We start from the raw sequence: 16251 nt of genomic DNA, 5'->3' as shown, positions 1-16251 counted from the left end.
GTATGTACTTGCTTGAAAAAACTTCAAATAGTGTAGAAGAGTATAATAGTAAGAAGTCTCTCTCCTCCTGACCACTAGTCCTGTGCCCTTCCACAGACATTCATTACCCATAACAGTTTTTTGTGCATTCTTCCTGAGGTTCCCTTTATACATAATACTCATTTTTCAAGGATCATTTAAAAAACCTCTCCCATAAATATTTGACCTTTTTTTTTTTTCCACTGTGTGAAGCATTATATACTGCAAATTACTTTTATTAAATTTTCTGGAATTTGTTCAAAATTCTACCTCAGAATTTTATATTTGTTGTTAATTCAACAAAGCAATTGGACTGATGGCTACTAGTATTTTGCAAGTAAATTGATCTTAATTTTTAGATTTTATTTTTAAATTAAACTGCTTTTATTTTCCCTTCAGGTTGAAAGACTATTGGGATAAAATTGAAGCATAAAAGTATGGAAATCAGGGTGTCTTTCTCATCTGTTTTAAGAAAAACATTTTTTCTTGGCATTTTATTTACTAACAAATCATTTCATGACAGAAGCACTACTATTACCAGCATTCTTGTAGAAAGTTGGTGCAAGTAACACTCTTGTTATTCTCTTCTTCCTTTTCCACTTTTTGATATAAAACGTGACATTACCAAGAACTCTAAGAGGAACTATCAAAGTAAGGACAAAAAATTCCTATGCTCTCTGGTTCATTTTCTCAAAGGTTTCTCCATGGACAGTTCTCCACCAATTAAGAAGTCAAAATTATGTCAGTTCTTCCCAAATTGATATAAATTCAAATCAATATCAATCAAAATCTCAAACTTTTTCTAGAAATTGACTGATTGATTTGAAAATTTAAAAGGAGAACAAAGTTGGAGAACTCACTTAGTTAGATAAAGCTATTGTATTAATTAAATCACTTTGATAACAACTTAAAGATGCACAGATTGATCAGTGAAACAGAGTAAAGGGTTCAGAAATAGATCCACATACATACACTAAGGTTTTTTGTGTGTTTGCTTTGTTTTTAAACAGAAGTGCTAGAACAGTGCAACAGGGAAAGGCTTCAAAAACTGGTGCTAAAACACCACGGGGAAGAAGAAAACACCTCAACCTCTAACTAATACCGTATAGCAAAAATTAGAGATGGATCATAGACCTAGAAATAAAAGCTAAAACTCTAAAGCTTCTAGAAGAAAACGTACAGAAATATAAATATATAATCTTGGGATTGGCGGAGATTTCTTCTAGAGGATACAAAAAGCATTAGCATGTGTACAAAAATTGAAAAGTTGAACCTCACCAAAATTTAAAATCTCTACTCATTAAGAGAAATCGTTAAGAAAATAAATGTGCAAGCTGTAGACTGGAACACACTAATCTCAATACATCTATTTGTCAAAAGACTTGCTTCCAGAATTTTCTTTAAAAAAAAAAAACAATTTAAAAAATTGAGCAAAAGATGTGTATAAACACTCTACAAAAGAAATTGTATAAGTGTATAAGACCAGTACACACAAAAATGTATTCAACCTCATTGGTCATCAGGGAAATGAAATTTTCCGGTGAAACACTGCTTCCTCTAAAATGGCTAAAGTTACAAGATCAACACTCAGGAATCTGTAGTGTTTCTGTACACTAGTAATGAACAGTCTGAGGGGGAAATCAAGAAAAAAATTCTATTTACAATGGCAACCAAAGGAATAAAATATTTAGGAATAAATTTAACTAAAGAGACAAAGACCTATACAAAGAAAACTACAAGAAATTGTCAGAAGAAATCACAGAAGACCTAAATAAATGGGATGGCATACCGTGTTCATGGATTGGAAAACTAAATATAGTTAAGATGTCAGTTCTACCTAAATTGATTTACAGATTCAATGCAATACCAATTAAAATCCCAAAAGCTTACTTTTCAGAAATAGAAAAATCAATAACCGAATTTACTGCAGGGTGCATGCCCCAAATAGCTAAAAATGTGCTGAGAAAGAAAAATGAAGTTGGAGGCCTCACATTACCTGACTTTAAGGTGTATTATAAAGCTACAGTGGTCAAAACAACATGGTACTGGCATAAAAAAAATGGCTAAAATTGAAAAGACTGATAGCACCAAATGCTGGCAGGAATGTGAAGCAGCAGGATTACTGAGCTACTGGTGGGAGTATAAAACGGTACCAACCCCCTTTGAGAAATTGTTTGGCGATTACAGAGTTAATGTATGCATTAGCTTTTGTACAACAATTCTAACTGTTTAGCCAAGAGAAGTGAAAATATATGTCTACTAAGCCTTGTATTAAAATGTCTAGAGTGGCTTTATTCATAATAGTAAAAAAAACTGGTAACAACCCAAATGTCCATTAACAGGTGAATGGATAAACAAATTCTGACATATTCATACAGTAGGTTGGTTACTCAGCAATAAAACAGAGCTAATGATAGGGACAATCTGGAAGAACCTCAGAAACATTAGGTGTTGAGCGAAAGAAGCCAGACATGAAAGGTATATATGCTGGTGATTCCATTTATATGAAGTTTAAAAACAGAAAACTAAGTCTGGTGATAAATCAGAACAGTGGTTGCCAAGTGGGATGTGAGGAATAACTAGGAGGCAGGTAGCAAGCTCTAGGATTTTATCTACTTTCTGGCAAAAAAACAATTAGCATCATGGAAAGAAGTGAGACATTACTCCATTTTGCCACTTGTTTGCAGTATGTCGGTTAATAGTTTGAACTACAAATACTTCATTATTTCCCCATTATTGTGGATAAAAGTGTATATATAGGATTCAGAGGTATATGCATAGAATATCTCTGAAAGAAAACAAAAAATTGTTAAAAAGTGCCCTCAAGAGGGTAGTTGGGTACTGGTAGTTAGGATAGGCTTACTATTGTATACGCTTTTTTTTTTTTAACATTTTTTATTGTATAATATAAATATATTCAAAGCAAAGAAAGAAAAAAGCAATAATTTTCAAAACACTCTTCAATGAATAGTTACAGAGTTCATCATGGGCTATATTCCATCATCTCAAATTTTTCCTTCTATCTGCTCCAGAACACTGAGGCTAGAAGGATTTTTTTTTTACTCATCACAATCGATGATAAAAAATAACATACAAAAAAAAAACAACAAATTTAAGCACAGAGCAAGAATTGTAGGATAGATTTCAGAGTTACAATTCCACAATTTTAGGTTTTTACTTCTAACTGCTCTAACATACTGGAGACTAAAAGAAATGTCAGTATAATGATTCAGCAATCATACTCATTTGTTAAACCCTACCTTCTCTGTATAACTCCACCATCACCTTTGATCTTTCTCCCACTGTTTAGGGATATCTGGGCTATACTGATTTTAACTTTTTCATGTTGGAAGGGGCTGTCAATCATATGGAATGGGGAATGGGACTAGTTGGTATTCTGGAGAAGCTGGCCCCTCTAAGTTTCAGGACTTGTGTGATCCAGGGATCCATCTGAAGGTTGTAGGTTTCTGAAAAGTTACCCCAGTGCATGAAACCTTTGTGGAATCTTATATCTTACCCTATGTGTTCTTTAGGATTGGCTGGAATAGTTTTGGTTGGGATTTGGCATGCTTATATAAGAGTGACCTCCAGAATAGCCTCTTGACTCTATTTGAACTCTCTCAGTCATTGATACCTTATTTGTTACACTTCTTTTCCCCCTTTTGGTCAGGATGGAATTGTTGATCCCATGGTGCCAGGGCCAGACTCAGCCCTGGAGTTCATCTCCCATGCTGCCAAGGAGGCTTTCATCCCTGGATGTCATGTCTCACATAGAGGGGATGGTAATGATTTCACTTGCGGGTTGGCCTTAGAGAGAGAGAGAGAGGCCAGTGTGAGTAACAAAAGAGGTCCTCTGAAAGTAACTATTAGGCATAACTATAGATAGCCTAAGTTTCTCTGCTTTATAAATAAGCTTCACAGGAGCAAGGCTTAAGATCAAGGGCTTGACCTATTGACTTGGAATTCCCTAATCTTGACACAGTATCAGGGGTTTCCCCAGTGGTAAAATATAATAGTTCCATATTTTTTCTCCCATCCCTCAAGGGATTTTGCCAGTATTGCTTAGCATACCCTGGGATGTATCAGGCATTACATTAAGCAATACAGAATTACATGACCTTGTTCCCATTCTCAGCTCCCTGTGTTTCAATTTCTTTAACATTTGCTGTATGTGGCAGAGCTGCAGAACTCCTACTCTGAGTCTTAGGTGTCACACAGGTACACAAAGTTTCAGGAAATACCAAGTTAACATATAGCACAGCCTCTGAGAATCTAGAAATAACAGTTACCACTCCGTACTACATGTGACTGCTATAAGAGCTTATAATCTAGGCCCCAATTTTATTTTAAGTATTTTCTAAATGAAACTATGTAGTATTTACTCTTTTTGTTTCTGGCTTGTTTTGCATCACGTATTGCCCTACAGGTTTGTTCACAGCGTTGCATGCCTCATGGCTTCGTTCCTTTCTATAGCAGCACAATATTCAACCATATGTATGTAACACAGTTCACTATTCTGTTTCTCAGTCAGTGTATCCTTCAGCCACCTCTGTCCACTGGACATCATGTATAATGTCCAAGGTCAATAGTCCATCAACACTTTAATTTTAGACCATTTTCACTGATCTCAAGAGAAAAATAACTGATAAACACAACCTCACCAAACAGAAAATTAAAATTTCTCGTAACTCTTGTCTCTCTTCACCCCCTCCTCTCATTATTTACCCCTGGTATTGTTGTGGTACTGTTGATGTCTTCCAGTTAAACATAACCCACAGCATGCAACAGTAGTTTTCCCCCTACACCCTGATATTATAAACTCTTTGTACAAGATTCATATCTTTGGAGTAGTTCATACAAAAGCTTACTTATATTTATTTTGTTAATTGATGGGATACATGGCTCTATACAACCCCTTTCAATAATGTTCACCTTCAATATGGCAATATTATTTATAGGCGCACTAATGAACTAACTTCACTTTTATCCATTCCCTTACATTTAAGGTCATCCTTGTTAGCTAACCGTTTACCCATCTCTAGCTTCCATGTGTCTCTGGGTCCCCTATATTCTGTATTTCACGATTTTCCAAGTATAATATCTTGTCATCTGCAAATAATGAAAGTTTTACTTCCTTTTTTATTTGTATACCTTTTATTCCTTTTTCCTGCCTGATTGCTCTTGCTAGAACTTCTAGTAGAATGTTGAATAATAGTGGTGACAGAGGACATCCTAATCTCATTCCCAGTCTTAGGAGGAAGGCTTTCAGTCTCTCACCATTGAGTGATACTGGCTCTCTCACCATGATACTGGCTCTCAGTTTTTCATATATGCCCTTTATCATATCGAGGAAGTTACCTTTGATTCCTACCTTTTGAAGTGTTTTTATCAGAAAAGATGTTGAATTTTGTGGAATGCTTTTTCAGCATCTATCAAGGTGATCATGTGATTTTTTCCCTTTCATTATGTGAATGTGCCTCATTACATCAATTTTCTTGTGGTGAACCACCATTGCATTCCTGGTTTAAACCTCACTTGGTCATAACGTATAATTCCATTAATGTGTCCGTTGGATTCAATTTCCTAGTATTCTGTTGAGAATTTTTGCATCTGTATTCAAGGGAGATTGACCTGTAGTTTTTCATTCTTATAGCATCTTTATCTGATTTTGATATTAGAGTGATGTTTAGCTTCATAAAATGAGTTAAGTAACAATCCTTTTTGCTCTTTTTTTTTTTTTTAATTTGTATAGAATTGGTGCTAATTCTTTTTGAAATGTTTGATAAAATTCCCTGAAGCCATCTGGCCCTGGGCTTTTCTTTGTATAAAAATTTTTAAGACTGAGTCTAATCTCTTTACTTATAATCAGTTTGTTTAGATTTTCTATTTCTTGAGTCAGTGTGGCCTGTTTGTGTGTATCTAGGAATTTGTTCATCTCATCTGTGTTGTCTAATTTGCTGATGTATAGTTCATAGTATCCTTTTATGATTTTTTTTTTCTTCAGGGTCCATGATAGTGACACCCCCCTTATTTCTGATTTTGTTTATTTGCATCCTCTCTCTTTTTCTTTGTCAGCCTAACTAGGGGTCCATTGATTTTATTGATTTTTCTGAACCAACTTTTGGTTTTATTAATTCTTTCTACTGTTCTTTTGTTCTCCAGTTCATTTAATTCAGCTTTGATTTTTGTTATTTCTCTTCTGTTTGCTTTTGGGGTTAGTTTGCTGTTCTTTCTCTGGTTCCTCCAGGTGAGCAATTAAGTCTTTGATTTTTATTCTTTTTTAATATAGGCATTAAGGGTAATGCATTTCTCTCTCAGTACTGTCTTTGCTGCATCGATAAGTTTTGATATGTCATATTCTCCTTTTTATTTGTCTCCAGATAGCTGCTGGTTTCTCCGACAATTTCTTCTTTGACCCACTGTTTTTCTAAGAGTGTATTATTTAATCTCCACATATGTGTGGAAGTTGTGATTCTTTGGTGGTTACTGATTTCCAACTTCATTCCAGTGTGATCAGAGACATGCTTTGAATAATTTCAATCTTTTAAGACCTTTTTTGTGCCCCAGCATATGATGTATCCTGGGGAACAGTCCATGAGCACTAGAGAAGAATGTATATCCCAGTGTTTTGGAGTATAACAATCTGTGTATGTCTGTTAGGTCTAATTCATGTATCAAATTGTTTAACTTCTCTGTGTCCTTGTTGATCCTCTGCCTGGTTGTTCTGACTATAAAGAAGAGTGGTGTGTTGACTTCTCCCACTGTTGTTGAAACGTCTATCACTCCCTTCAGTTTTGCCAGTGTTTTCCTCATGTACTTTCGAGCTCCTTAATTGGGAGCATAGTCATGATGGTTATTTCTTCTTGGTGAATTGTTGCTTTTATTAATAGGTGGTGTCCTTCTTTATCTCTTATGATGTCTTTACGTTTAAAGTCTGTTTTGTCTGGCTACTCCTGCTTTCTTTTGGTTGTAGCTTGCGTGGAACATCTTTTTCCATCTTTTCACTTTCAGTCTATTTGTATCCTTGGATCTAAGGTGATTCTTTTATGAGCAACATATAGCTGGATCATATTTCTTAATCCATTCTGCCAATCTGTATCTTTTAATTGGTGTGTTTAGTCCGTTAACATTCAGAGTTATTATTGGCAGTTCCATCTTATCCTTTGGACTTTGTCAGATCTCTATATTCTTTTTCCTCTTTCTCTTTTTATCCTTTAAGTTACCCTTACTGGTACTCTTCAATTCTGTGAACTCCCTTTAGTATTTCTTGAAGGACTGGTCTCTTGTTGACATACTCTTTCAGCATTTGTTTTTGTGAAAATTTTAATCTCTTCCTCAGTTTTGAAATACAGTTTTCTGGGTACAGAATTATTGGCTGCAAGTCTTTCTTTTTCAGGATCTTACATATATCATACTGCTTGCCTTCTCGCCTCCCTGGTGCCTGTTGAGTAGTCCAAACTTAGTCTTATGTGGTTTCCCTTGTATGTAGTAGATTGCTTTTCTCTTGCCACTTTTAGAATTTTCTGCTTGTTTTCAACATTTGACAGACTTGTCAGTATGTGTCTTGGAGTAGGCCTATTTGGATTTATTCTGTTTGGGGTTTGTTGCTTCTTTGATTTACATATTTATGTCTTTTATAAGGGTTGAGAAGTTTTCCCCCATTATCTCCTCAACTAATCTTCCTAGCCCTTAACTCTTCTGGGATACCAATGATGCATATATTCGTGTGCTTCATTTTGTTCTTCATTTCTCTGAGGTCCAATTCATTTTTTTCCATCTTTTTTTTGCCATTTGTTCTTTTCTGTGTTCAAAATCAGTTGTCCTCTAGTTTGCTTACTGTTTCTTCTGCCTCTTCAGATCTGCTGTTGTATCTGTCTAGTATATTTTTTATTTGGTCTATAGCATCTTTAATCTCTGTTATTATCTGCTATTTTTCTATTTATTCTTTTAAATTCTTCTTTATGCTCTTTTAGTTTCTTCTTGATCTCCTTTATGACAGTAGCCAACCTGTTGAATTTGTTGTCTGAACATCTTTGATTAGTTGTTTCAACGTCTGTGTCTCTTCCAGTGTTTTAATTTGGTCATTAGGCTGGGCTGTATCTACATCTTCATATGTTTTGTAATTTCCCATTGCCTTCAACTGTATACACTTTTGTACCCTTTGAATGCAGTTCTGTACAGAATATATATCTGTGTGTGTGTATATGTGTATGTGTATATATCAGTGTGTACTAAGAAGGGCAGAGCAGAGAAATCTGAAACTAAAGAGAGCCACAGCTGCTGGTAAGAACTTTTGAATACTGGGAACATAATGTGCTCACCTGATTTATAGAAGAATCTAAGACTGTTCCCAAATACTTATTAAACTGGCCACAGGAGAATCAGCTGGAGAGCTTTATCAAAACACCTGGGTTCCACTCCTGTGATTGTTTTTCACTGAGATTATTGTTCAGTGATTCAGGGCTGGGTGTATGAATATCTTGGATTCAAAATCTCCTTGGTGGCCCACTCCCCGCAGCAGCCGACCCGCCCGCCCTCCTTCTCCCCTCTCTTTCTCCGCCAGCCCGCCGCGCGGCGCCCACGCCCCGCAGCAGCCAACCCGCCCGCCCTCCTTCTCCCCTCTCTTTCTCCGCCGGCCCACCGCGCGGCGCCCACGCCCCGCAGCAGCCGACCCGCCCACCCTCCTTCTCCCCTCTCTTTCTCCGCCGGCCCTCCTTCTCCCCCCTCCTCCCCCTCCTGCCGCTCTCCAACCACCACGGTGCCCTCTTCCCCTGCCTTCACCGGCTCCTCCACCACCAGCCTCTACAGCCTTGCCGCCCTCACCTTTCCTCCTCCAGAACAGCTACTGGGGGAGTGGAAATAATACAGAGCAGCTCCCGGAGCCACGAGGGAGATCAAAGGGACGGCGTACCCCATCCTGGAACGGCTGACTATCTGGGAGAACCAGCTCCGGTGAGATCACCAAGGGGCACGGGCTTTCCTGGGTGGGACGGCAAGCGACCGGAGTCCCTCCCTTTCACCTTCCCAGGCCAGCTGGTAGAATTGGACAGGCGGTCCCCTTAGGCCGCGGCGGCTGGTGCCCCCACCACACGAGGCCCCCCGGAACAACTGAGATAGTTGGGTCGGAAATCCCCAGACTGCGGAGAACAGTGACCGGGGGATCCCTTCCAAACACGTGACTCCCCCGTCGGCTGGGAATAGTGCACTCTCCTGGGCTGCGACAGCTGGCGCCCTCCCGCCACACTTGGTGCCCCGGGCCGACTAGCTAATTCGGCCAGACGCTCTCCCGTGCTGCGGCGGCCGGCGACCCTCCCCGCATTCGGAACCCCAGGCCGGCTGGCATTCTTCCAAGACGCTTCGGCTGCCGAACCTCCCCTACGGCGAGAATTTTCCAGGTTAAAGGACCCACAGCAACTTTCACTGGTGGAACCCGTAGACAAACATGTGCCACGAGCACCACCTACTGGGCAGGATAAGAAAAACAGAACCCAGAGATTCCACAGAAAAATCTTTCAACCTGTGGGATCCAACACCCAGGGAAATCTGACTAAATGCCCAGACGCCAGCAGAAGATAACGGATCACGCTCAGAAAATTGAACATATGGCCCAGTCAAACGAAGAAACCAATAGTTCAAATGAGATACAGGAGCTGAAACAACTAATGCTGAATATACGAACAGAAATGGAAAACCTCTTCAAAAACGAAATCGATAAATTGAGGGAGGACATGAAGAAGACATGGGCTGAACATAAAGAAGAAATAGAAAAACTGAAAAAACAAATCACAGAACTTATGGAAGTGAAAGATAAAGTAGAAAAGATGGAAAAAACAATGGATACCTACAACGACATTTAAAGAAACAGAAGATAGAATTAGTGATTTGGAGGATGAAACATCTGAATTCCAAAAAGAAACAAACTATCCGGAAAAGAATGGAAAAATTTGAACAAGGTATCAGGGAACTCAAGGACAATGTGAACCGTACAAATATACGTGTAGTGGGTATCCCAGAAGGAGAAGAGAAGGGAAAAGGAGGAGAAAAATTAATGGAAGAAATTATCACTGAAAATTTCCCAACTCTTATGAAAGACCTAAAATTACAGATCCAAGAAGTGCAGCGCACCCCAAAGAGAGTAGACACAAATAGGCGTTCCCCAAGACACTTACTAGTTAGAATGTCAGAGGTCAAAGAGAAAGAGAGGATCTTGAAAGCAGCGAGAGAAAAACAATCCGTCACATACAAGGGAAACCCAATAAGACTATGTGTAGATTTCTCAGCAGAAACCATGGAAGCTAGAAGACAGTGGGATGATATATTTAAGTTACTAAAAGAGAAAAACTGCCAGCCAAGACTCCTATATCCAGCAAAATTGTCCTTCAAAAATGAGGGAGAAATTAAAACATTCTCAGACAAAAAGTCACTAAGAGAATTTGTGACCAAGAGACCAGCTCTGCAAGAAATACTAAAGGAAGCACTAGAGTCAGATACAAAAAGACAGAAGAGAGAGACGTGGAGAAAAGTGTAGAAAGAAGGAAAGTCAGATATGATATATATAATACAAAAGGCAAAATGGTAGAGGAAAATATTATCCAAACAGTAATAACTCTAAATGTCAATGGACTGAATTCCCCAATTAAAAGACATAGACTGGCAGAATGGATTAAAAAACAGGATCCTTCTATATGCTGTCTACAGGAAACACATCTTAGACCCAAAGATAAATATAGGTTGAAAGTGAAAGGTTGGGAAAAGATATTTCATGCAAATAACAACCAGAAAAGAGCAGGAGTGGCTATACTAATATCCAACAAGTTACACTTCAAATGTAAAACAGTTAAAAGAGACAAAGAAGGACACTATATACTATTAAAAGGAACAATTAAGCAAGAAGACATAACAATCATAAATATTTACGCACCGAACCAGAATGCCCCAAAATACGTGAGGAATACACTGCAAACACTGAAAAGGGAAATAGACACATATACCATAATAGTTGGAGACTTCAATTCACGACTCTCATCAATGGACAGAACATCTACACAGAGGATCAATAAAGAAATAGAGAACCTGAATATTACTATAAATGAGCTTGACTTAACAGACATTTATAGGACATTACATCCCACAACAGCAGGATACACCTTTTTTTCAAGTGCTCATGGATCATTCTCAAAGATAGACCATATGCTGGGTCACAAAGCAAATCTTAACAAATTTAAAAATATTGAAATCATACACAACACTTTCTCGGATCATAAAGGAATGAAGTTGGAAATCAATAATAGGCGGAGTGCCAGAAAATTCATAAATACATGGAGGCTCAACAACACACTCTTAAACAACAAGTGGGTCAAAGAAGAAATTGCAAGAGAAATTAGTAAATACCTAGAGGCAAATGAAAATGAAGACACAACATATCAAAACTTATGGGACGCAGCAAAGGCAGTGCTAAGAGGGAAATTTATTGCCCTAAATGCCTTTATCAGAAAAGAAGAAAACGCAAAAATGCAGGAATTAACTGTCCACTTGGAAGAACTGGAGAAAGAACAGCAAACTAATCCCAAAGCAAGCAAAAGGAAAGAAATAACAAAGATTAGAGCAGAAATAAATGAAATTGAAAACATGAAAACAATAGAGAAAATCAATAAGACCAGAAGTTGGTTCTATGAGAAAATCAACAAGATTGATGGGCCCTTAGCAAGATTGACAAAAAGAAGAAGAGAGAGGATGCAAATAAATAAGATTAGAAATGAAAGAGGAGACATAACTACTGACCTCACAGAAATAAAGGAGGTAATAACAGGATACTATGAACAACTTTACGCTAATAAATACAACAATTTAGAAGAAATGGACAGGTTCCTGGAAAGACATGAACAACCAACTTTGACTCAAGAAGAAATAGACAACCTCAACAAACCAATCACAAGTAAAGAGATTGAATTAGTTATTCAAAAGCTCCCTAAAAAGAAAAGTCCAGGACCAGACGGCTTCACATGTGAATTCTATCAAACATTCCAGAAAGAATTAGTACCTACTCTCCTCAAACTGTTCAACATAATCGAAGTGGAGGGAAAACTACCTAATTCATTCTATGAAGCCAACATCACCCTCATACCAAAACCAGGCAAAGATATTACAAAAAAAGAAAACTACAGACCAATCTCTCTAATGAATACAGATCCAAAAATCTCAATAAAATTCTAGCAAATCGTATCCAACAACACATTAAAAGAATTATACATCATGACCAAGTAGGATTCATCCCAGGTATGCAAGGATGGTTCAACATAAGAAAATCAATTAATGTAATACACCATATCAACAAATCAAAGCAGAAAAATCACATGATCATCTCAATTGATGCAGAGAAGGCATTTGACAAGATTCAGCATCCTTTCCTGCTGAAAACATTTCAAAAGATAGGAATACAAGGGAACTTCCTTAAAATGATAGAGGGAATATATGAAAAACCCACAGCTAATATCATCCTCAATGGGGAAAAATTGAAAACTTTCCCCCTAAGATCAGGAACAAGACAAGGATGTCCACTATCACCACTATTATTCAACATTGTGTTGGAAGTTCTAGCCAGAGCAATTAGGCAAGAAAAAGAAATACAAGGCATCAAAATTGGAAAGGAAGAAGTAAAACTATCACTGTTTGCAGACGATATGATACTATATGTAGAAAACCCAGAAAAATCCACAACAAAATTACTAGAGCTAATAAATGAGTACAGTAAAGTAGCAGGCTACAAGATCAACATTCAAAAATCTGTAGCTTTTCTATACACTAGTAATGAACAAGCTGAGGCGGAAATCAAGAAACGAATCCCATTTACAATCGCAACTAAAAGAATAAAATACCTAGGAATAAATTTAACCAAAGAGACAAAAAAAACTATATAAAGAAAACTACAAAAAACTTAAAAGAAATCACAGAAGACCTAAATAGATGGAAGGGCATACCGTGTTCATGGATTGGAAGACTAAATATAGTTAAGATGTCAATCCTACCTAAATTGATTTACAGATTCAATGCAATACCAATCAAAATCCCAACAACTTATTTTTCAGAAATAGAAAAACCAATAAGCAAATTTATCTGGAAGGGCAGGGTGCCCCGAATTGCTAAAAACATCTTGAGGAAAAAAAATGAAGCTGGAGGTCTCGCGCTGCCTGACTTTAAGGCATATTATGAAGCCACAGTGGTCAAAACAGCATGGTATTGGCATAAAGATAGATATATCGACCAATGGAATCGAATAGAGTGCTCAGATATAGACCCTCTCATCTATGGACATTTGATCTTTGATAAGGCAGTCAAGCCAACTCACCTGGGACAGAACAGTCTCTTCAATAAATGGTGCCTAGAGAACTGGATATCCATATGCAAAAGAATGAAAGAAGACCCATCTCTCACACCCTATACAAAAGTTAACTCAAAATGGATCAAAGATCTAAACATTAGGTCTAAGACCATAAAACAGTTAGAGGAAAATGTTGGGAGATATCTTATGGATCTTACAACTGGAGGTGGTTTTATGGACCTTAAACCTAAAGCAAGAACACTGAAGAAGGAAATAAATAAATGGGAGCTCCTCAAAATTAAACACTTTTGTGCATCAAAGAACTTCATCAAGAAAGTAGAAAGACAGCCTACACAATGGGAGACAATATTTGGAAACGACATATCAGATAAAGGTCTAATATCCAGAATTTATAAAGAGATTGTTCAACTCAACAACAAAAAGACAGCCAACCCAATTACAAAATGGGAAAAAGACTTAAACAGACACCTACCAGAAGAAGAAATACGGATGGCCAAGAGGCACATGAAGAGATGCTCAATGTCCCTGGCCATTAGAGTAATGCAAATCAAAACCACAATGAGATATCATCTCACACCCACCAGAATGGCCATTATCAACAAAACAGAAAATGACAAGTGCTGGAGAGGATGCGGAGAAAGAGGCACACTTATCCACTGTTGGTGGGAATGTCAAATGGTGCAACCACTGTGGAAGGCAGTTTGGCGGTTCCTCAAAAAGCTGAATATAGAATTGCCATACGACCCAGCAATACCATTGCTAGGTATCTACTCAAAGGACTTAAGGGCAAAGACACAAACGGACATTTGCACACCAATGTTTATAGCAGCGTTATTTACAATTGCAAAGAGATGGAAATAGCCAAAATCTCCATCAACAGAAGAGTGGCTAAACAAACTGTGGTATATACATACGATGGAATATTATGCAGCTTTAAGACAAGATAACTTATGAACCATGTAATAACATGGATGGACCTAGAGAATATTATGCTGAGTGAATCCAGCCAAAAACTAAAGGACAAATACTGTATGGTCCCACTGATGTGAACGGACATTCGAGAATAAACTTGAAATATGTCATTGGTAACAGAGACCAGCAGGAGTTAGAAACAGGGTAAGACAATGGGTAATTGAAGCTGAAGGGATACAGACTGTGCAACAGGACTAGATACAAAAACTCAAAAATGGACAGCACAATAATACCTAATTGTAAAGTAATCATGTTAAAATACTGAATGAAGCTGCATCTGAGCTATAGGGTTTTTTTTGTTTTTGTTTGCTTGTTGGTTTGTTTGTTGTTGTTTTTTTTTACTATTATTACTACTTTTATTTCTTTTCTTTATATTAACATTTTATATCTTTTTCTGTTGTGTTGCTAGTTCCTCTAAACCGATGCAAATGTACTAAGAAACAATGATCATGCATCTATGTGATGATGTTAAGAATTACTGAGTGCATATGTAGAATGGTATGATTTCTAAATGTTGTGTTAATTTCTTTTTTTTTTTTCCTTTCCGTTAATAAAAAAAAAAAAATCTCCTTGGTGACTCCTACTTAGCATAGACACCACTGGTCTAGAACATGGTATATCCTTACAAGCTTCCATTCATTCGTTTTTATTTTTTGTAGTTGGAAAACCTTTGTAGTTGGAAAACAGGTAATCCCTTACCTTTTATGAACTGGTCGGAGGGTTTTGTCTGTGGTTGAGTATATTAATTTATTTCTTCATTCAGAAAACATTGATTGGCTACCTTATAAGGTTTTTAACTCTCTTAAGTGAGTGATTTTGCTTGTATTTTATGAGGAACCTAGAAGATCACTTAGTATTTACGTAAAACATGACTAATTTTTCTTTTGAGTAAACTTAAGGTTTTCTTCCCCACAGGTTTCAGAACTGATATTCCCACCTCTTCCAATGTGGCATCCTTTGCCCAGGAAAAAGTCAGGAATGTACCGAGGAAATGGCCACCATAGCCACTACCCTCCTCCTCTTCCATTTGGTTATCCAAATCAGGGAAGGAAGAATAAACCCTATCGTCCAATTCCAGTGACATGGGTACCTCCTCCTGGAATGCATTGCGACCGGAATCACTGGATTAATCCTCACGTGTTAGCGCCTCATTAGCACCTTTTGAGTCTCTTGGTGTCATGTTGAGAGAGGTTGCATAAACCTGACTATATGTTAAAAGTGAAAAGTTCATACTCATAGTAGTAAAGTTAGATGGACCAAACCATCAAACTTATTTTTATAGAGACGTTATTGAGAATAATCTTTCTTAAAATATATATATATATATATATATATATATATATGCACTTTAGATATATTGATATAGTTTGAGAATCTTTATTAAAGTTAGTCAAGTGCCTGAGTTTTTAATACTGGACTTGAGTATTTATATTTTGTGCCATCAACTTTGTTGGATACAGAACACTGTAGGAGTGGATGATCTGTTCTAGCACCTTTACACATTTACTTTATGGAGAGTATGTAAGTTATTTATACACAAGGAAATCTATTTTATGTCATTGTTTAAAAGAATTGTGTGAAATCATGTAGTTGCAAATAAAAAATAGTTTAAGGCATGACAATGTGTGTTTCTGTTATTTGCATAAAAAGGGGGAAAGGGAAAGGGGATGTTTTCATTTAAACATATTTAATTAAATATGTAAAATACAAATATCCAAACAGAAATTGGAATTTCAACATTCCCTTTTAAAAAACTCACGTTTTCTTAGCTCTGTTTTCTCCAAAGGCTACTGTATATATAAAAATATAAAATCTAATATTTGTTGATGCTAACTAATTGAAGATATAATACATTTTGTTAACTGATGAAATTTAGTATACATTCTTAACATACAAATATACCAAACATGATACACAATTAA

The 16251-nt window shown here is 37.0% G+C and overlaps 1 protein-coding gene across 1 annotated transcript in view; it reads left to right on the top strand.

Moving 5' to 3' along the window:
• Positions 1-15945, top strand: part of BTG3 (BTG anti-proliferation factor 3) — a 29994-nt gene extending 14049 nt beyond the window's left edge. Inside the window, exon 5 of the mRNA XM_077118749.1 lies at positions 15245-15945. Coding sequence (XP_076974864.1) covers positions 15245-15484 — 240 coding nt within the window. The 3' untranslated portion in view covers positions 15485-15945. The remainder of the gene's footprint in view (positions 1-15244) is intronic.
• Positions 15946-16251: the final 306 nt, after the last annotated feature.

Source organism: Tamandua tetradactyla, chromosome 10 (genome assembly GCF_023851605.1).
Source record: "Tamandua tetradactyla isolate mTamTet1 chromosome 10, mTamTet1.pri, whole genome shotgun sequence".
NCBI classification, from domain to species: Eukaryota; Metazoa; Chordata; class Mammalia; order Pilosa; family Myrmecophagidae; genus Tamandua; species Tamandua tetradactyla.
The sequence above is the reverse complement of the archived record's forward strand: the minus strand, read 5'-3'. Positions and strand labels throughout refer to the sequence as shown.